General features: G+C 42.3%; 2 protein-coding genes across 2 annotated transcripts; one reads left to right on the top strand and one right to left on the bottom strand.

Annotated features, from left to right (window-relative positions):
• Window positions 1–1,168: 1,168 nt before the first annotated feature.
• On the top strand, window positions 1,169–13,337 carry LOC306752594 (F-box only protein 15-like; the record flags this gene model as incomplete). The annotated part of the gene is made up of 10 exons (XM_079236374.1): window positions 1,169–1,293; window positions 1,394–1,477; window positions 1,982–2,086; window positions 3,269–3,526; window positions 7,497–7,697; window positions 8,681–8,804; window positions 8,901–8,983; window positions 9,442–9,603; window positions 10,466–10,598; window positions 11,152–13,337. 10 exons carry the CDS (start codon window positions 1,169–1,171, stop codon window positions 11,416–11,418), a joined length of 1,542 nt encoding a protein of 513 aa, XP_079092500.1. The 3' UTR covers window positions 11,419–13,337.
• On the bottom strand, window positions 13,335–17,009 carry LOC306752593 (uncharacterized protein; the record flags this gene model as incomplete). Its single annotated transcript, XM_079236373.1, has 4 exons — window positions 13,335–13,666; window positions 14,133–14,343; window positions 14,425–14,616; window positions 16,358–17,009. 4 exons carry the CDS (start codon window positions 17,007–17,009, stop codon window positions 13,432–13,434), a joined length of 1,290 nt encoding a protein of 429 aa, XP_079092499.1. The 3' UTR covers window positions 13,335–13,431.
• Between the last annotated feature and the right edge of the window lie 5,756 nt (window positions 17,010–22,765).

Below are 22,765 nucleotides of genomic sequence, written 5' to 3'. Positions count from 1 at the left end.
TGTGTTTGGTCTCCTCCTCCTGAAGGAAACATCTCTCTCTTTATCTGTGTTTGGTCTCCTCCTCCTGAGGGAAACATCTCTCTCTTTATCTGTGTTTGGTCTCCTCCTCCTGAGGGAAACATCTGCCTCTTTAGCCACGGAACAAAAAAAAAACTACGATTTAGTTGTTGCCATCTTGGAATTTGTCCGGCGTCACCATGTTTTTTATTTTGAGCAAACAATGAACAGACGTTACCATACTTTGAATGAGAGACCTGTCAATGACCTTGTAGCCCCGCCCCTAAAGCGTCCCCTGCTTTATGGTCTGTCTGACTCTAAATGACCATAATGTACTAAATGAACATCATGCTGTATTAATCAAACAACGATAAAGATTCTTCTCACCACATTACCAAAAAGACCATGCTACTCGCCACCTGTTGCAGAACATGATGCTCATCTGCAGTATGTCCCATGTGATGACATCATCACTTACACACAGTGTGGTTGTTTATTTGGCTGCTTGGAGACCAACAGCATGGTTTACATCAGAGACAAGGGAACTGGTTCTCGCTGTCGCTGCTGTGTTGACACTAACGTGTTCTCGGGTTTCACGGCTTTTAGTTAAATTACAGATGGACTTATGTAACATGTACATATGCACACCAGCAGAAATAACAACAGCATCGAGCACAGAACATGACCGCACCTTCTTTTTAAATGTTTACTGAGAATTACCCAGAAAAAAACCCAGGATCAGGGTTTGCATTAAAAATAATACATAAAAAAGGTTTTCAATTATATTTGTTGTAATATTTGCAATCTCCAGTGTCTACTAAATAATTAAAAAAACTGGTTCCTTAATACAAAAATTAAAAAAAGGTTGATAACAGGGACAAAATACTTTTCTAAATATATTCAGCAATTAACTATCCTGTAAATTAGGAAGTCTTTTAATCACTGGAACCTTCAATAATAGAAGGAGAATTCCAGAAAATTCCAGAAAAATAGGTACTTTAGATACATAAATAATGTTAATTTAATGGATAAATTAAGAAGTGATAGAAATTGACAAAACTAGACTGCCATCTAGCGGTGTGGCTGCGCTGACCCAATGAGGTATTTTATTGTGAAAATAAAACCGGACCGGAAGCCGTCGTTTCTGGCGGTCTCTTCGAGAAGATCCAAGATGGCGGCTGGAAGGGGGGAGTTTTTTGCGAGTTTCTTGGAGGGTTTGAGGAGGAACCGCAACCCGGGCTGCGGCACCACGGCTCCGGGGAGACGGCGGCCAGTGGCTGGAGGGACCGGCCTCAGGTGAGAGCCGCAGCGAGGACTTATTACATTTTAAAGAAGAATACAATGTAGTATTTATGCTTATCCTTTATAAAACATGTTGTTTTAATGTGTATTCCAGTTGGCCAGAACCGACAATAAAGAAATATGAAGCAGGTTGTCTTCAAATGGTAAATTCTCCATCTGAAGAAAACTTAATGGAAAAGTAAGTTTAAAAAAAACAAACAACATTTACACAGAATTAAGAAATATAATGTGATGCGAGCATTCTCAACATATTATTTTTTTTGGGGGGGCTGAAGTTATTGTCATCATATATAGTTCATGTCCATGTTGAAAGTTATGAAAGTGGTTTTACTTTGGAAAGTAAACATTTATTGATGTAAAACTCTGCAGAAACATGACATAAGTAGAAAATAAAATGTGTCAAATTGTGGTGAACCTTATGAAACAACTAGAACATTACTCTGTTGAAATTCAGATGCACTTAAATCAATATAAATATTTGTTATTGCCCCCAAACATTTTTTTTAGGGATACAAATAGTTTGTTTACATGATAATTCTTCCATGAGTTCTTTTACCACCACAGATTTTCTGACTTTTTAAAGACTGAATGCAAAACAATAATTCTATGTATATTAAATGTCTTCCAATCATTTTGACACTCACCGTGTTTTGTTGTGTAATTCTTGTTTCTTGGTCCTCAGGCTGCCGGCTGAGATTCTGCTGCAGATCCTGTCTCACCTGGACGCGTCCTCGCTGTCCTGCATCGGCCACGTCAGCAAAGTCTTCCACCGGCTCGCCGCCGACGAGTACGTCTGACCCCGGCAACGCGCTTTGACCAAAGGGCACAACCGGCAACGCGCTTTGACCAAAGGGCACAACCGGCAACGCGCTTTAACCAAAGGGCACAACCGGCAACGCGCTTTGACAAAAGGGCACAACCGGCAACGCTTGTACTCTTTCTTTTTTATAGCTAATTCAGATCATATGGTGTCACTTTCCCCCGTTTTTACTGTGAAGCTGCTAGAGGGTTTTTATTATGAGGTTGCTGTAGGGTTTTTACTGTGAAGTTGCTGTAGGGTTTTTACTGTGAAGTTGCTGCAGGGATTTTACTATGAGGTTGCGGTAGGGTTTTTACTGTGAAGTTGCTGCAGCGTTTTTACTGTGAAGTTGCTGTAGGGTTTTTACTGTGAAGTTGCTGTAGGGTTTTTACTGTGAAGTTGCTGCAGGGTTTTTACTGTGAAGTTGCTGCAGGGTTTTTACTATGAAGTTGCTGTAGGGTTTTTACTGTGAAGTTGCTGCAGGGTTTTTACTGTGAAGTTGCTGCAGGGTTTTTACTATGAAGTTGCTGTAGGGTTTTTACTGTGAAGTTGCTGCAGGGTTTTTACTGTGAAGTTGCTGCAGGGTTTTTACTATGAAGTTGCTGTAGGGTTTTTACTGTGAAGTTGCTGCAGGGTTTTTACTATGAAGTTGCTGTAGGTTTTTTACTTTGAAGTTGCTGCAGGGTTTTTACTGTGAAGTTGCTGTAGGGTTTTTACTGTGAAGTTGCTGTAGGGTTTTTACTGTGAAGTTGCTGCAGGGTTTTTACTGTGAAGTTGCTGTAGGGTTTTTACTGTGAAGTTGCTGTAGGGTTTTTACTGTGAAGTTGCTGTAGGGTTTTTACTGTGAAGTAGCTGAACAGGTTAAGAAAATGTCTAGAAAGGTCAGAGCGTTTACTGTGAAGCTGCTGAAGGACTTTTACTGTGAAGCTGCTGAAGCACTCGTAGTGCAGGACGGAGCTGCTGTGAAGCAGCTAGAGGGCTTTTATTATGAAGTGGGCTCTTTTTCCTGTGAAGCAGACCGTGTTCGGCTTCTTTAACGACGTCAACGAGCTTAGACTGTGAAGCAGCTGCAGACTGAAGTATATTTTTATGCTATAACGTAATAGAATAATAATGACTGTAAACTAGCTTCACTACACTGAGAGTCGTACTTTTCTTCATCCCCTCTAGGGTCCTCTGGCAGAAGATGTACGTGTCAGACTTTGGGAGTCGAACTTGGAGGCCGAAGTCGCCGGCGGATGATGAGGCGCTGGAAGAGGAAGAGGACGAAGAGGACGAGGAGGACGAGGAGGAGGATCGGGCGGCGGGCTACTGGAGGAAGATGTACTTCAGGACTGTGACTGGACAGGATGTGAACAATTGGAGGAGAGAGAAGAGAGACGTCAGCCCGCACACCGGGTTACCGCACAGGACGGAGTGGACCCTGAAGTACGACTTCTACACTACACCTTTACATCTTCTACACCTTTACATCTTTTACACCTTTTACATCTTCTACACCTTTTACATCTTCTACACCTTTACATCTTCTACACTACACCTTTTACATCTTCTACACCTTTACATCTTCTACACTACACCTTTTACATCTTCTACACCTTTACATCTTCTACACTACACCTTTTACATCTTCTACACCTTTACATCTTTTACACCTTTTACATCTTCTACACTACACCTTTTACATCTTCTACACCTTTACATCTTCTACACTACACCTTTACATCTTCTACACCTTTACATCTTTTACACCTTTTACATCTTTTACACCTTTTACATCTTCTACACCTTTACATCTTCTACACTACACCTTTTACATCTTCTACACCTTTACATCTTCTACACTACACCTTTACATCTTCTACACCTTTACATCTTTTACACCTTTTACATCTTTTACACCTTTTACATCTTCTACACCTTTACATCTTCTACACTACACCTTTTACATCTTCTACACCTTTACATCTTCTACACTACACCTTTTACATCTTCTACACCTTTACATCTTCTACACTACACCTTTTACATCTTCTACACCTTTACATCTTTTACACCTTTTACATCTTCTACACTACACCTTTACATCTTCTACACCTTTTACATCTTCTACACCTTTTACATCTTCTACACCTTTTACATCTTCTACACCTTTTACATCTTTTACACCTTTTACATCTTCTACACTACACCTTTTACATCTTCTACACCTTTTACATCTTCTACACCTTTTACATCTTCTACACCTTTTACATCTTCTACACCTTTTACATCTTCTACACCTTTACACCTTTTACATCTTCTACACCTTTACATCTTTTACATCTTCTACACCTTTACACCTTCTACACCTTTACACCTTTACATCTTCTACACCTTTTACATCTTCTACACCTTTACACCTTTACATCTTCTACACCTTTACATCTTCTACACCTTTTACATCTTCTACACCTTTACACCTTTACACCTTCTACACCTTTACACCTTTACATCTTCTACACCTTTTACATCTTCTACACCTTTACACCTTTTACATCTTCTACACCTTTTACATCTTCTACACCTTTACACCTTTTACATCTTCTACACCTTTTACATCTTCTACACCTTTTACATCTTTTACACCTTTTACATCTTCTACACTACACCTTTACATCTTCTACACCTTTTACATCTTCTACACCTTTTACATCTTTTACACCTTTTACATCTTCTACACTACACCTTTACATCTTCTACACCTTTTACATCTTCTACACCTTTTACACCTTTACACCTTTTACATCTTCTACACCTTTTACATCTTCTACACCTTTACATCTTTTACATCTTCTACACCTTTACACCTTCTACACCTTTACACCTTTACATCTTCTACACCTTTTACATCTTCTACACCTTTACACCTTTACATCTTCTACACCTTTTACATCTTCTACACCTTTACACCTTTACACCTTCTACACCTTTACACCTTTACATCTTCTACACCTTTTACATCTTCTACACCTTTACACCTTTTACATCTTCTACACCTTTTACATCTTCTACACCTTTACACCTTTTACATCTTCTACACCTTTACACCTTTTACATCTTCTACACCTTTACATCTTTTACATCTTCTACACCTTTACACCTTTACATCTTCTACACCTTTACACCTTTTACATCTTCTACACCTTTTACATCTTCTACACCTTTACACCTTTTACATCTTCTACACCTTTTACATCTTCTACACCTTTACACCTTTTACATCTTCTACACCTTTACACCTTTTACATCTTCTACACCTTTTACATCTTCTACACCTTTTACATCTTCTACACCTTTACACCTTTTACATCTTCTACACCTTTACATCTTTTACATCTTCTACACCTTTACATCTTCTACACCTTTTACATCTTCTACACCTTTACACCTTTACATCTTCTACACCTTTACATCTTCTACACCTTTTACATCTTCTACACCTTTACACCTTTACACCTTCTACACCTTTACAGCTTTACATCTTCTACACCTTTTACATCTTCTACACCTTTACACCTTTTACATCTTCTACACCTTTTACATCTTCTACACCTTTACACCTTTTACATCTTCTACACCTTTACACCTTTTACATCTTCTACACCTTTGCATCTTTTACATCTTCTACACCTTTACATCTTCTACACCTTTACACCTTTTACATCTTCTACACCTTTTACATCTTCTACACCTTTACACCTTTTACATCTTCTACACCTTTTACATCTTCTACACCTTTACACCTTTTACATCTTCTACACCTTTACATCTTCTACACCTTTACACCTTTACATCTTCTACACCTTTTACATCTTCTACACCTTTACACCTTTACACCTTCTACACCTTTACAGCTTTACATCTTCTACACCTTTTACATCTTCTACACCTTTACACCTTTTACATCTTCTACACCTTTTACATCTTCTACACCTTTACACCTTTTACATCTTCTACACCTTTACACCTTTTACATCTTCTACACCTTTACATCTTTTACATCTTCTACACCTTTACATCTTCTACACCTTTACACCTTTTACATCTTCTACACCTTTTACATCTTCTACACCTTCACACCTTTTACATCTTCTACACCTTTTACATCTTCTACACCTTTACACCTTTTACATCTTCTACACCTTTACATCTTCTACACCTTTACACCTTTACATCTTCTACACCTTTTACATCTTCTACACCTTTTACATCTTCTACACCTTTACATCTTCTACACCTTTACATCTTTTACATCTTCTACACCTTTTACATCTTTTACACCTTTTACATCTTCTACACCTTTACATCTTCTACACCTTTTACATCTTCTACACCTTTTACATCTTCTACACCTTTACACCTTTTACATCTTCTACACCTTTACATCTTCTACACCTTTACACCTTTTACATCTTCTACACCTTTACACCTTTACACCTTTTACATCTTCTACACCTTTACACCTTTACATCTTCTACACCTTTACACCTTTACATCTTCTACACCTTTTACATCTTCTACACCTTTACATCTTCTACACCTTTTACATCTTCTACACCTTTACACCTTTTAGACTTTTACACATTTTAGACTTTTACACCTTTTACACCTTTTACACCTTTTAGACTTTTACACCTTTTAGACAGAACTCCACCAACTCCTTTTCAAACTTCAACACAAAGTGCTGTTCAAATTTCCCATCAAGTCAAGGTGAGGTTTTTTATATATATATATATATATATATATATATATATATATATATATATATATTTTTTTAAATATATATTTATATATATTTTTTTTTTATATGTATAAATATATTTTTGCATTTGATATATACATTTATATTTTTATATTATATGTATTTTTTTTTAAAATATATATTTATATTTTTTAAATATATATATATATATATATATACACAGATTTATATATCTTTAGATTTTTATACATGTATATTATATATAAATAGCGCAAACAAAAGCAGTTAAATAAGCTTCAATTTAAAGTTGTAACGATGATACAAAAAACATAAAAAATCTCTATAAAGAGGAAATATGAAGTGATGCCATAATGGAAAAACATTGTGAAAGTGAGTTTTATGGTGGAGTCTGCTGTCAATTAAGTTTTTATTTATTTAAAGCATACTGGTTCCAGTTTCTCCAGATGAACAGAGAAAATAAAATGTTACTAAGCTTCTTACTAAGACGACAGCTGGAACTTTTTTCTCACATTTTCTCAAATGATTCATTGTGAATAAAACCAGCATATTAATGGACACTAATAATTCCACAATTGTTTTTAAATCCAGATGAAACACGGAACATTAGAGATATCTGGGGGTACTTCTTCCCAGGAACCTGAGCGTGAGCTGGGAGCTGACGGTGTGTGGCGGTCCGGGCTTTAAGGTCACGATGGAGCCAAGCCGAGCCGACTTCTTCGAGTCCTCCGTGATCGTCCACTTCAGGGGAGGACGCGTGATCGGATACCAGCAGATCAGAACCCTCTCGCTGCACGCCGTCCGCAAGGAGACGCAGAGGAGCCCCGAAGCCGGGAGGTGAGAAACGCTCCAGTTCCCAGTAGGTCATGTGACCAGGACGTCATGTGACCAGGACGTCACGGATGTTTCTCTGGTCTCTAATCATGTGACTTTGTAAAGAACCAATCAGTGTTTAGACCAACAGGAGGAGAGCTAGTAACGTTAGCAGCACCGCTAACAGAGAACCAACAGGAGGAGAGCTAGTAACGTTAGCAGCACCGCTAACGGAGAACCAACATGAGGAGAGCTAGTAACGTTAGCAGCACCGCTAATGGAGAACCAACATGAGGAGAGCTAGTAATGTTAGCAGTACCGCTAACGGAGAACCAACATGAGGAGAGCTAGTAATGTTAGCAGTACCGCTAATGGAGAACCAACATGAGGAGAGCTAGTAATGTTAGCAGTACCGCTAATGGAGAACCAACAGGAGGAGAGCTAGTAACGTTAGCAGCACCGCTAACAGAGAACCAACAGGAGGAGAGCTAGTAACGTTAGCAGCACCGCTAACGGAGAACCAACATGAGGAGAGCTAGTAACGTTAGCAGTACCGCTAATGGAGAACCAACATGAGGAGAGCTAGTAATGTTAGCAGTACCGCTAATGGAGAACCAACAGGAGGAGAGCTAGTAACGTTAGCAGCACCGCTAATGGAGAACCAACAGGAGGAGAGCTAGTAACGTTAGCAGCACCGCTAACAGAGAACCCGCGGAGGTTCACTTCAGGTACATGATGATGCGTTCAGGCTCTGCTCAGTGAAAATGAGTACTGGCTGAAGCTAAATGATAATGGGTTTTTATGAAGAAGAAAAAAAGTATATTATGATAACAAAGTAAAAAATTATATTAATTAACTTTTGATTGTTTAAAGACTTAGTTTCTGTGATTCTTTTACTGTCATAAAACGTGAGTATTATAATAGCGCCTTCTTCTTCTTCTCCTCCTCCTCCTCCTCCTCCTCCTCTTCCTCTTCCTCTTCCTCTTCTTCCTCCTCCTCCTCCTCAGGCCCGGCTGGCGCTCCCTGGTCTTCCAGCTGGACGTGAACTCTCAGCCCGGCCGGCTCTTTGACACAGACGGCGGCGTCAGGTTGAGGAGTTTCCAGCCCGGCGTCACCATCGGCACCTGGGAGGCAAGTTTATGAATATATTGATCATGTTTAGGATCAATATATTAACATATTGATCCTGATCATGATGTTGTTCATGTAAAACTGTGTTGTGAGCAGTGTGAAGACTCCGTGGCCTTCGTCATGGTGTCGCTGCACTTCCACCAGCTGGTGGAGAGAAGCCTGCTGGGCTCTCCAGTCTGGTGAGTTCATGTTAACAGCTCCCTCTGCTGGCCACAACACGCCACCGCAGCTCTAGTTTTTTTTTAAAGGAAATTGCCAATAATTTGTAATAATAATTATGTTCATTAAGTGTTGCATGTCCTGTGATTTATTTATGGGAATTAGTTCAATGATGTTTTAATCAAATAAAAATGCTTTTTTTGAAAATTATTGAAGTGCACATTATATTTATAAAAGTAATACATTGAGCACTTAAATTATTATTTTTATAAATCTTACTTTTTTGTTTGTATATTTTTTGTAGTATATATTAAAGATGTATTTTTTCTTCATTATTTATTATGACAAAACAGTACAAAGCATTTTCATGTAAGGACTTAAATTGCTGTTAACAGATTTGAGTAAATCTATTGAATTCATCTCAAAGACTCGGTTCACGAGCTTTGCTTTAATCCACTATGTTTGTCCCTTCCTGCAGCCCATACTCTGAACCCGAGGACCTTCCATACATGGATCACTCGGACCCTGAGTCCGGTCTGCAAGGCTACTCGCTGCACCTCGTCCTGCACAACAGCGCCACCAAGATCATGTCCAGGACCTTCCCCCAGCTGCGCTGCCACACAGGTAGCCTGGCTAACAGGTAGCCTGGCTAACAGGTAACAGGTAGCCTGGCTAACAGGTAGCCTGGCTAACAGGTAACAGGTAGCCTGGTTAACAGGTAACAGGTAGCCTGGCTAACAGGTAGCCTGGCTAACAGGTAACAGGTAGCCTGGCTAACAGGCAGCCTGGCTAACAGGTAACAGGTAGCCTGGTTAACAGGTAACAGGTAGCCTGGTTAACAGGTAACAGGTAGCCTGGCTAACAGGTAACAGTTAGCCTGGCTAACAGGTAGCCTGGTTAACAGGTAACAGGTAGCCTGGTTAACAGGTAACAGGTAGCCTGGCTAACAGGTAGCCTGGTTAACAGGTAACAGGTAGCCTGGTTAACAGGTAACAGGTAGCCTGGCTAACAGGTAGCCTGGCTAACAGGTAACAGGTAGCCTGGTTAACAGGTAACAGGTAGCCTGGTTAACAGGTAGCCTGGTTAACAGGTAATCTTATCTAACAGTTTATCTGATTACTTAATTTACTCTGGCTGGTTTCACACAATCTTTTTACGAAGTTAAATTGTGGAAATTACATCAAATTGAAGGAAAGATTATTTACTATTTATTTGATTATGTTTATTTAAATGTCAAGGACTGTTCTGTTGAAAATGCACATATGAGTGCCCAGAAAAAAAAGAGGTTAATACAATTTGCTGTAGGTTCTGATATAAAAAATAAGTAATCTGATTAGTTATTATATATATATATATATATATATATATATATATATATATATATATTTTTTTTTTAAAGATTTTGATTACATTTTTTTTCTATCACACATTTCTTTGAGAATTACAACTTATCATCTTAATTTCTAGAAGTGAGGTGTGACTTTAGGATGAATGAGCTAAAGACGTGGTGTCCCAGTGCAGGACGGCCTGCTGGAGCTGAGGGTCATCCACACCAACAACCTGGCCCAGCACCGCTCTCTGTCCGGCAGCATCACGCTGCCCTGGAGCAGCGGGGGCCTGGACGGCTCCGTGGAGGTACATCCACCACAGAAGAAGAACACAACACAATGCACACGCCACAGAAGAAAAACATAACACAATGCACACGCCACAGAAGAAGAACACAATGCACACACCACAGAAGAAGAACACAATGCACACACCACAGAAGAAGAACACAATGCACACACCACAGAAGAAGAACACAATGCACACACCACAGAAGAAGAACACAATGCAGCACACCACAGAAGAAGAACACAATGCACACACCACAGATGAAAAACATGCCACAATGCAAAGAAGACCACAACACAAACACCACAGAAGAACACACCACAGAAGAAGAACACACACACACCACAGAAGAAGAACACACACACACACACACACACACACACACACACACACACACACCAGAAGAAGAACATTTGCCCGCTGCTCCTCAGTTGCTCTGATGTGTTCATGTGCAACAAGACGACGTGATGAAGTGTAAGATGATGATGATGATGATGAAGTGTAAGATGATGATGATGATGAAGTGTAAGATGATGATGATGAAGTGTAAGATGAAGTCGTCTCTCTCCAGAACTGCTGCTTCCTGTCGCTGACGCTGCTGGACGAGTTCCAGAAGCCCTTCTGGTGCGTCAGCTCCTGCGTCTCCGTCGTTGCGGCGGCGCGGCCGCTGTCCCCCGACTACGGCGGCGAGCACTTCCTGTTGCGCCTCCAGGAGCCCGACGGCCGGCTGAGGATGGAGCTGGTCCGGCTGACGGGGCCCAGGCAGTTCCTGCTCATCGGCCTCGCCCTCCAGCTGCCGGTCCTCAAGGTCAACGAGCGCTTCGGCCGCGCCTACTGAAGCGCTCTGTCTCCGGTGGGCGGTTAACGGGTTTAGCTCTAAGCTCTTCATGCGGTTTAGAGGCGTTAAACCGCATAGAGTCCAAAAATACACAAGAAAAGCTTGTCAAATTCTTTATTGTTATATTTTTGTTCACAGGAAGAAGCGTGTCGAATAATTTATATATTATGTTAAATATGAGTGACTGGATCCTGAAAAGGGCATTCAGTGCCACGTTTTATTTAGAATTTCTGACTTATTTTAGTTTGTTGTACAAACAAGAAAATGGAAATAAAGATTATTAATTTATTTTACAGGAAGTGTGTCATTGTTGTTTTTGTTCATATCACACTCAGTGACAAGGAGATATGGTGATTATCATTAGTACAATAACAATTAAGTTATTTACCATTTTCTGTCAATTCTTCTGTTTGCAGGGGTTTGTGGATAATTATGATAATAATGCAGATTTCAAGAAAAAGTACACATTTAACCTGAAGATGCAGTCAGTGAGGACGACGTATGAAGGGATCTGCTGCTGGATCTCGTTACACAATAAAATAAAGTTTCTGATGCAACTCACAAGCAGAATTCAGCACAGAGTTCTTCAAATGTAGGAATATGATCAATAAGCGGTTCCATCCATCAGTTTGTATATCAGACTAAACGTTGCCTCTGAGGTTCTAGAAGACGCTTGTGATCGTCGGTTGAGTTCAAGCCGCAGTACAAAGGGTTTTCTCAGGAAACTAAGACCGGGGAGTACCTTCTCATGCGGGGGATGGGTTTAAATATACTGCCTGTCCCATTGCACTTTAAACTAAGTTTCAGACATACAACATAAAACAGTGACAGAACATTTTTAGATCACAGCATGAGCAAAACGTCAAAAAAAGTCATATCCTAGTTCACACAGGTGAACATCCAGTCAAACACATCTACAACCAGATGAACCTTCCTCCAACTCTTTCAATCTATTTTTAAAAGCACCTAAAGAGACCGGCTCCCGGAGACCCAAGTCAGTCTGAAATTCCAAGCTGCAGGACCAGCAAACCTAAAACCCCTTTTTCCCATTTCCAGACGGACGTTGGGGACAGATAGCAAGAGTCGGCCTTGTGCATGTGTCACAGAGCGAAGACGGCAGCTTCCAGCATGTTTCTGATAAATTAACTCGCACAGATAAGATGGAAGTACATTAAGAATTGCTTTATAAATAACGACATGCCAATGATTTAGTCTCCGGATGGACAATGCAGGCAAACCAACCCTAGCATACAGGGAGCAATGGTGAGTAAGGGCCTTAAGGCGTGTTATGAACCTCAGTGCTCCATGGTAGACAGTATCCACATGGTGAAGACATTGAGAAGATGCATGCATGGCTAAAACATCACCATCATCAATCACAGACATGAAGGTAGCAGCAACAAGTCTCTTTTTAGCGTCAAAAGAAGACCTTCAACTTCTTCAGAAGGTGCTGAATGTGAGGTTTAAAAGAGAAAGAATCATCAATGAAGAATCCCAAACCCATATCCTTCTGGGAAGCGACCTGGCTGGTACCCGGGTGTGGTTCTGACGGTCCGCCGCCTCCTATAGGAACGTCCTTTCCCTCGGTTCCAAAGATACCTGATGAGAATGCGCAGTCGTTCCCTGGTGTTTTTACAGCAGTAAAACAGTTACCCGGGCGATGTGCCGTGGAGAGGCACACAGATGAGGTTTGGCTTATGACCCAACTCTCTTTTGTCTGTGTCCCGCAGCGACTTGGCGGCTGAGCAGCAGGTTGATCCTGATCCGGAGAGAACTTTGTGGGTAACCCTGTTTTTCAGGTTGTGGTGTGATCAGGGTTCCAATTAATCCTCCCATTTGTTTTCTGATCGGTGGAGCCTCTCTGATCGGTGGAGCCTCTCTGATCGGTGGAGCCTCTCTGATCGATGGAGCCTCTCTGATCGGTGGAGCCTCTCTGATCGATGGAGCCTCTCTGATCGGTGGAGCCTCTCTGATCGGTGGAGCCTCTCTGATCGGTGGAGCCTCTCTGATCGGTCAGACGCACTGGCAGGAGAGTGGCTCTCTGTGTGAGCTAGTGATGACTCGCACTCTGTGATTGGTCAGTTCCTGCAGGTCTGAGATCAGTTGCAGCAGACGAGGACTCGGCTGGTGGACGACCCAGCTCGGGTCGGTTGGGTCTGGTTTGTAGAAAGAATCCAGAACCTCCAGAGTGACGAGATGCTGAAGCTGTTGCAGAAGCAGGAAGTCATTGTCTGACAGGTGGTGATGTCTGAAACACAAAACAGGTACAGGTAGACCAGCAGGTAGATATAGAGACCAGCATACAGGGACCAGCAGGTAGATACAGGAACCAGCAGGTAGATACAGGGACCATCAGGTAGATATAGAGACCAGCATACAGGGACCAGCAGGTAGATATAGAGACCAGCAGGTAGATACAGGAACCAGCAGTTAGATACAGGGACCAGCAGGTAGATATAGAGACCAGCATACAGGGACCAGCAGGTAGATATAGAGACCAGCAGGTAGATACAAGGACCAGCATACAGGGACCAGCAGGTAGATACAGGAACCAGCAGGTAGATACAGGGACCAGCAGGTAGATATAGAGACCAGCAGGTAGATATAGAGACCAGCAGGTAGATATAGAGACCAGCAGGTAGATACAGGAACCAGCAGGTAGTTACGGATATCAAGTTGTTGAGGTCAGAGGTCATGAGGTGTCAGGAACCTACCGGATCCGGAGTGTCCTCAAGTGAGGGAACAGCTGTGGGAGGAGTCTAACGAGGCTGGAAGAGGAGCTCCAGGGTTCCAGGTGCAGGTGTTCCAGGTGAGGAGCTCTGCGTGAGACCACCTGCAGGTCTTCAGGCTGCAGATCCACACAGAGAGTCAGACTGAGGAGGGAGGATGGCAGGAAGTCAGCGTACACTGCCAGAGGATGGCCTCCTTTTGGAGAAACAGAGTCAGGTCATGACGAAAAAAAGAATATATATATAGTAATATTATTAATAATAAGTTGACCCTCACCGTGCACGCTGAGGCTGAGAAGCTGCGGCAGTGACGTCAGCCATGTCTGCAGGTGACAGATGGGACCAGGTACGGAGTACAGGTGGAAGATTGACAGGCTCTGGAGGCGGGACAAAGGCTGAAGAACTTCCTGTGTCACCACAGCGTCGTAGTTTAACAACTGGAGGTCAGACAGCTGCAGAGCGCCGCCACCTGCTTCAAGACAAACACCTTATATTACCCCATATATGTGGTGTGGACACACCTGTCATTACACCTGTTATTACCTGATTCATCACTCCTGTTATTATCTGTCATCACACCTGTTATTACCTGTGTCATCACATCTGTTATTATTTGTCATCACACCTGCTATTACCTGTGTCATCACACTTGTTTTTACCTGTGTTATCACACCTGTTATTACCTGTGTCATCACATCTGTTATTATTTGTCATCACACCTGTTATTACCTATGTCATCACACTTGTTATTACCTGTGTCATCACACCTGTTATTACCTGTCATCACACCTGTTGTTGCCCGTCATCACACCTGTTATAACACCTTGTTATTACCTGTCATCACATCTGTTGTTATTTGTCATCACACTTGTTATTACCTGTGTCATCACACTTGTTATTACCTGTGTCATCACACCTGTTATTACCTGTCATCACACCAGTTGTTACCTGTCATCACACCTGTTATAACACCTTGTTATTACCTGTCATCACACCTGTTATAACCTGTCATCACACCTGCTATAACACCTTGTTATTACCTGTGTCATCACACCTGTTATTACCTGCCATCACACCTGTTATTACCTGTGTCATCACACCCGTTGTTACCTGTCATCAAAGCTGTTATTAACTGATTCATCACTCCTATTATTACCTGTGTCATCACACCTGTTATTACCTGTGTCATCACACCTGTTATTACCTGTGTCATCACACCTGTTATTATCTGTGCCATCACTCCTGTTATTACCTGTGCCATCACACCTGTTATTATCTGTGCCATCACACCTGTTATTACCTGTCATCACACCTGTTGTTACTCGTCATTACACCTGTTATAACACCTTGTTATTACCCGTCATCACACCTGTTATTACCTGTGTCATCACACCCGTTGTTACCTGTCATCAAAGCTGTTATTAACTGATTCATCACTCCAATTATTACCTGTGTCATCACACCTGTTATTACCTGTGTCATCACACCTGTTATTATCTGTGCCATCACTCCTGTTATTACCTGTGCCATCACACCTGTTATTGTCTGTGCCATCACACCTGTTATTACCTGTCATCACACCTGTTGTTACTCGTCATCACACCTGTTATAACACCTTGTTATTACCCGTCATCACACCTGTTATAACACCTTGTTATTACCCGTCATCACACCTGTTATTATCTGTGCCATCACTCCTGTTATTATCTGTGCCATCACACCTGTTATTATCTGTGCCATCACACCTGTTATTACCTGTCATCACACCTGTTGTTACCCGTCATCACACCTGTTATAACACCTTGTTATTACCCGTCATCACACCTGCTATTACCTGTGTCATCACACCTGTTATAACACCTTGTTATTACCCGTCATCACACCTGTTATTACCTGTGTCATCACACCTGTTATAACACCTTGTTATTACCTGTCATCACACCTGTTATTACCTGTCATCACACCTGTTATAACACCTTGTTATTACCTGTGTCATCACACCTGTTATTACCTGTGCCATCACACCTGTTATTACCTGTCATCACACCTGTTGTTACCTGTCATCACACCTGTTGTTACCTGTCATCACACCTGTTGTTACCTGTGTCATCACACCTGTCATTACCTGTCATCACACCTGTTATTACCTGTGTCATCACACCTGTTATTACCTGTGTATTACCCTGCTGATTGGATAATGTGATATTTACCTGTAAGGTGGGCGGAGCTGAAGAAGTCATGTGACAGTGTTTTGTAGGTAATCATGGTCCAGGACAGGTTTTTCAACTCCGGCAGGTGAGTCAGGACGCCGCTGATTGTCGGGACTCTCAGACTGCCGTCGTGGTGCAGCTGCAGCGAGGTGAGGCGAGTCAGCTGACTGAGAGCAGCCAACAGGTGAGCGGCGGGACAGGTGAGCTTCACGTTACACAGTCTGAGCTGCAACAGCTGCTGACTCAGGGGAAACAGGAAGTCCACGTTCTTCAAAGGTGCGGAACAGGAAGTGACCGACAGACGCTGCATCCTGTGGAACAGTTTCAGCTCAGCGACGCCCCCTTCCCTCCAGTCGTCCAATCGCAGCGCCCCGAGAGCAGGCAGCCAGGTGGCCAGCTGCTTCAGGTGCTTCCTCTTACCTGAGCGCACCACGATGACGTCCACGCGCCTCAGGGCCAGGCTGCGCCAGAAGGCCGGGTCGTACCGGGAGAAGTCCCTCAGCACCACGCAGAAGCCTCGCCAGAGGGGGGGGGACTTATCCAGCAGCTGCCTGAAGTGGGCGCAGGTGCAGCGCACCTTCAGCTTGTCCGTCCAGGACAGGAAGCTGAACACCTGCAGCCACAGCTCGGCAGGAAGCTGCAGCAGCGACATCCTCACACGTCTGATCGATTATTGATTATTAGTGATGTCACACAGGCCTCTGATTGATTATTGATGGGACTATGACTCAGACGGCACTGAAGACGCAGGTAAAAAAATCCACGGCCCGCCACTGGAAACAATTTTGTTGAATTTACAATGTCTCTCCATGTTTCGAAGTGCTGCTCTCTTCTTGTATCACCATCATCGTTTACTGTTTCACAGGAAAACAATAAATGGGGCTTGAACAATAAACCTTCTGAACACTTTTACCTCACATACCTGAACAGGACTTCATGAACGGTCAGTCAGCAACGCTGGACGCTGAACACCTGAAAGGAAGTAATAATGATTAGATTCTGCCCTTCACTCTTCACCCGTCTCCTCTCGGTTTGCCTTATTGTCGGTTCTCGCACTCTTTGCTGGTCGCTGAAGTCTCTGTCGTTCTGGGAAGTATGTTTGCTTTTGTTTGTCTACAGTTTCTTTGTGAACTAGTTTAGGTTTAATTCACAAGAAGTTTGCATTCAAGCCAGTTGGGCCAATAACTGTAGTTGAGCCTGTGCAGATACAATATATAAAGAGTGTCTGCTCTTTGCTTGGCTGAGAGGATTTAAATGCATCTGAAAGCTGTGAGATACACTTTTTTATCCCCAGAAAGAAATAAGGTCAGGGTCCAGAAAATGGATGATTGCACAGCCGGATACCGACTGCAGGGCTTATTAACACCCCGAAACATTATTTTACATTTCATAGAAGTGCTCACCAAACTTATGTCAGTGAAAGTCAGGGCCGGGAATTTCAGGCTCAAGACCGGCCCACTTTTTCCATGGGAATGGAAATTGGATAAATGAAGCAACAGTTCAGCTCTTACTATCCTGTAGTTTTTTATTATTAATATCATGGTCCAACAAATAATGTAAAGGTTAAATACCACAATAATAATCCACTTAAGATGAGAAGTTAACAACAAATATTCCACTATTCCACAAGGATAGGTTGAGAAATTAACAAAAGCAGAAATAAATAAATAAAACATTTGAAACGTATCCCACTCTTCAACAAAGAGGCATATTAAACTAATGTTTACAGTTCAACTCACAGTACAGTACACAGTTACATGGTGAATAGCACCAACAGCATCTACAGCGTCAGTAACCGCCTGAGCAGTGCACTGGTTTCAGCCACTGCATCTATAACTGTTGCTTATAGACATGAGGATTTCCTTCTGTGTGCACATTAACATGCATGAGGCAGTAGGCCAGGTGTGTGGAGTGAGACCTCATGGGGCCGTCATTGTCATGTCATTATCATTGTTCTGCATGAGTATTATATAGTGGTGATTTACTCCTTTACTACACACACTTCTGAGCAAACAATGCATACTGGTTCATCAAGTACTGTCATACACTGCTCTTTCTTAGAATATATAACTTTATTTCATATTGTTTCCTCTGTTATCCTCTCTACCTGTCCCTGTAGTCATGACCTCCTCATTGCAAATGTCGGGCTCATCATTTTCAGCAGGAGACTCTTATCTGCTCCTCCGAAGCTACAAAGAAACATTAAGTCATATTGCTGCATACTTCAATATTATATATCAATATTATATATCAATATTTGCAAAGTCTATGGATCGCCATATTTTGGGTGATATAAAAAGGCTAATATTTTAATTCAATTTAATATTTTGCTTGGGAATAGGTTGACAACGCTACAAGGATATTAATCGCTGTTTCGTAAGAGTTTGTTATGTATTGGTGTTTTTTTCTTATTATTTTTTGCTCTTTCTTGTTTTTTTTAGTTACCATTGCTTAGAAATTGCCATAGAGGTTTAATCCAAAATCCCTGAACAAACACAAGCCATGCTGACTTTCACGCTCATACATGCACGCACACACACACACACACACACACACACACACACACACACACACGCACACACACACACACACACACACACACACACACACACGACATGATTACATTATTTTTCTTTCTCTTCTTTCTTCCTTTTGTTGTCTTTCTTATGCATATTTCAATGTATGTTTGTAATTTTGTAAAATTGTAAATATTATATAGTTGGAGGCTTCAAATAAGCCCAGTTGGCTTTTTGTCTCTTCCTGCACTGTGATATTCATTTTCTGTTATGATTTTTTGTTTTATTGTTTGAATTGTGCAAAATAAAAAATAAAATAAAAATGAAGGCTACAACGTTAGCCGAATAGCTGCGTTGCTAATCATTAGGCCTTTGTCTCTCTTGTGTTTGTCCTCTTGATAATAAACCGGTAAGCTCGGCTCACTTGGCAGCATTCTCCTCCAACGCCTTTCTTTTCTTCAACATGGCTGTTCCAGCCCCTCCTGCCCTCTTCCTCCCGTCACGTGCTGCGGACCGAACCAACTCTATTTGGGAGGGGTGAACTTCCTCGCATGGTACAACCCATGCAGAGGCTGCGGTGTCAGAATGCGGAACGTGTGTAGCCCACTTTAAGAGAAGATGGACTAACGTGACAAACGTCAACAAATACAATTCTCGACGTGAAGCGGCCCACCGGGAACTCTCCCGATTCTCCCGGTTACCCCCGGGGCCCGGGTCTGGTGAAAGTCCTCAAATGAAACGCACCCTGCACTGATCTCAAACCCTAGCTGGTGTGCTCACATTTCAACGTCTCCCACTCAATCACTGTGTTTACAATGTACCTCTTTGCTGAGAACCAGTAAAAAGTCACACAATAGTATAGTATTGATCATTTTGTAGGCTGTGTTGATTTAACACGGCTGATTACAAGATAGAAATAAAGTTTATAAAATACAAAGTAGATGGCAGAGACGATGCGTTTGTTTTTTTCTTTTATACAATCTAACCATGCACCATTTAGAACATAAAATAACTCACACTGCTAGAGTCAGCACCTCCTTTGAGTCCTTCAGATTTAGTAAAATGAACACGTCGAGAATATTCCGTCCAACAGGTTCTTGTGAGCTTTCTGAAGAATGGCCATACAAGGTTGTGAGCTGTAGGCGGACCTTACCCTCTTGGCTTCAAAACCTTCCACTTCCTGTTGAAGAAAGTAGAGCGTGTCTCCTCCTCCTTGTTGAACAGCCATCTCTCATCAGATACACATCAGCCCAATGCTCACTGCTTCAGACCAGCTGCTAACCGTCCAGAGAACACAGAGGCACTGCTTGTGCAACACTTTGGCATGTAGCAACGCTGCCTCTGATCTTCATTTAACCCGTTCCATCTCGTACATCAACAATTACACACAAGTACACTCAATACTACTCGTTCTAACATGCAAGGCATTGCAGGTTCACCTCCACTAATAGTCCTGATGGTGGCGCTACAGCGACCGGATAGAGCTTAATCCGTGGTACAGGCCAACCATAGACATATACACCTGTGAACAGGACTTTGATTCTTCAACACGAGCTAACTTGGAAAGCCAACAGACAAATACAAGGAAGGGATTTCCACACAGTTATACTAAACACATTTATTCAAAGAAAGAACTTTTGATCGGGGAGCAGAGCAGGACAGCACACACATCTGTTTTTCATCCAAGAGGAAGTGGCACCATCCAGCGGCACATCCAGGGACTAAAATACACATCCTGATACCTTTTTTCAAGTTGGACCTTACAGCTGCACCATCTCAAAGAAATAATCATCCTGAAAGTGATTTTTTTATAGGCGGACCTGAAACCTTTTCATTTTTGCTGTGTGTCATCTTCATTTCCTCTTAACCAGTAACATATAGACTGATTTACATATCTGAACAACATCTCACATGTGTACCTTTTATTATAACACCAACTTTATTCAAATAGCCCTAGTGGTTGCAGAGATACACCCTTTTTAGTTTGAGGATGACATTTTTCGAGCAGAGGCCTAACAATAGGTGGGTTTTTAAAAGGTCACTAGCTGCCATAGTTTGCGATGTTTTCTTAAATTGCAGAAGTATAGGTGATTTAATAAATCTAATCGTTGTAATTGACCGGAGAGATGATCAGAGGGGTGCTGTTTTTACCACCGTAATGACGACTGGGACTGAAGAAGGGGAAGAGTTTCTCAGTGAAGGAGCAGTCAGCGAAGCTGTGGATGAGGTCTGCAGAGTCTACGTCATAAAAGGACACCGAACCCTTCTCATAATCCACAAACACGCCCACCTTGTCCAGCTGATTCGTTAGACTGAGAGAGACAGCATGAGCTTTATGCTTATCTCCTTCCCTTAAACATATAGTCCAGAAGCCGTTCTCCTGGCTCGCTGAGATGGACCCCTTCCTGCTGATCGACTCTTTGACGACGCCTACATCCCAGGACGTCTTCCCTTTAACCTGAACCTCGAAGTAAAACCTCCCCGAAGAGAAACTCTGCTTTCCCAAGACATTTATAGCAGGATTGAATCTCTCTGGGTTGTCCGGGAGGTTTTGTGTCGCGTCACCACAGTAAACGTTTCTCCCATTGTCGGACAGAACGAGGTTGGCGTGTGCTGTGTCAGGATCCAAAGTCACATCCTTCGCAAACTGCTGGACCCTTTTCAACTTGGCTTTAGAAAACAGTTTCTCCTTCTCTTTTTTAAATGTTTCCTCCAGCTGATTCACAGCGGCCCCCACACTTCCCCCATATGTCGGCACAGGGACGCTGACTTGTGTCCAGTTCTTGGTGGGTGGGATAGCGATCAGGGCCGAGAAGCTTTTCAGGAAGTCGGGCCGGTCCGGGTTGCGTGAGAGCTGCTCCACCTCGGCGTCTCTTTTCGTCAGCTCAGCGATTTCCTGCTCCAGCTCTTGGACGAGTCCTCTGGCCTGTTTCTTTGTCGTTTCCCGCTTTTCTTTGATTGCCTCAATGAGATTATCCAGATGTACATTGACAGACTGCTGCAGAACAGTAAAGACCTGCTCACTGTCCGCGATGTGTGTGTCTGCCGATTTACTGCTGATCTCTGCTGAGCGGTTGATTTCGGAGATCTTCGTCCGCCTCTCCTGGATCATCAGCTTAATTTCAGCCTTTGTCTCCCCAAGCTTGGACTTCATTCTTCCATAATCACAATTGAGAGGAACATGGTGATGGTTCTTGAGGTCTAAGGCAAGGCAGAAAACAAGCACATGTCAGTACACAATCCTTTAAAATATGCCGATGCTTAGGATCGATTCTGGACATCTGTGATTTAATTAAAATGTTATTACTGTGTGACGACTATACATATTCCATTTTGATATAATAATTTATGAGATGCATGTGAACATTCTTAGTTTCACCTTCCCTTAACTTACCTTTTTGTCTTGAGCTGACAGTGTTGAACAAACACTGCTTCAGATCATTCCTGCTGATCTTCTCTAAAATGCTCATGGTTATCTCCAGAGCTCCAGGGCAGCCTGGATACTTTTGCAGCATCAGATCCACCGTGTCTAGCCTGTCGGCCTTCTCCAGCCGGGCCGCTGAGATGACCGAGAAGCCTTCAGCGACGTCCTCCTGCTTCAGGAACCACTTGAACTGCTTGAACTGTTCCTCTGACAGGTTGTCCAGAGTTTTCCAAAGGTCTTCTGCCATCATCGTGGTTCCCTGGTAAAACAAAGAATGCAGTTTTACTAATTGGATGATCAAAAGCTCCTCTTTGGACCAGAGGTCATGGAGCATGAAGTCTATGAGAAAATACTTCTATACAACCAGACTCCTCTGGTTGTATAGAAGTCTATGCTTCATGTGTTAAAGCTGCATTCTCTCTCCTGACCACCAGGGGGCGACTCCTCTGGTTGTATAGAAGTCTATAT

This window comes from Taurulus bubalis (assembly GCF_910589615.1).
Source record: "Taurulus bubalis genome assembly, chromosome: 20".
In the NCBI taxonomy this organism is placed as follows: domain Eukaryota; kingdom Metazoa; phylum Chordata; class Actinopteri; order Perciformes; family Cottidae; genus Taurulus; species Taurulus bubalis.
This window is presented reverse-complemented; position numbering and strand designations above follow the sequence as displayed.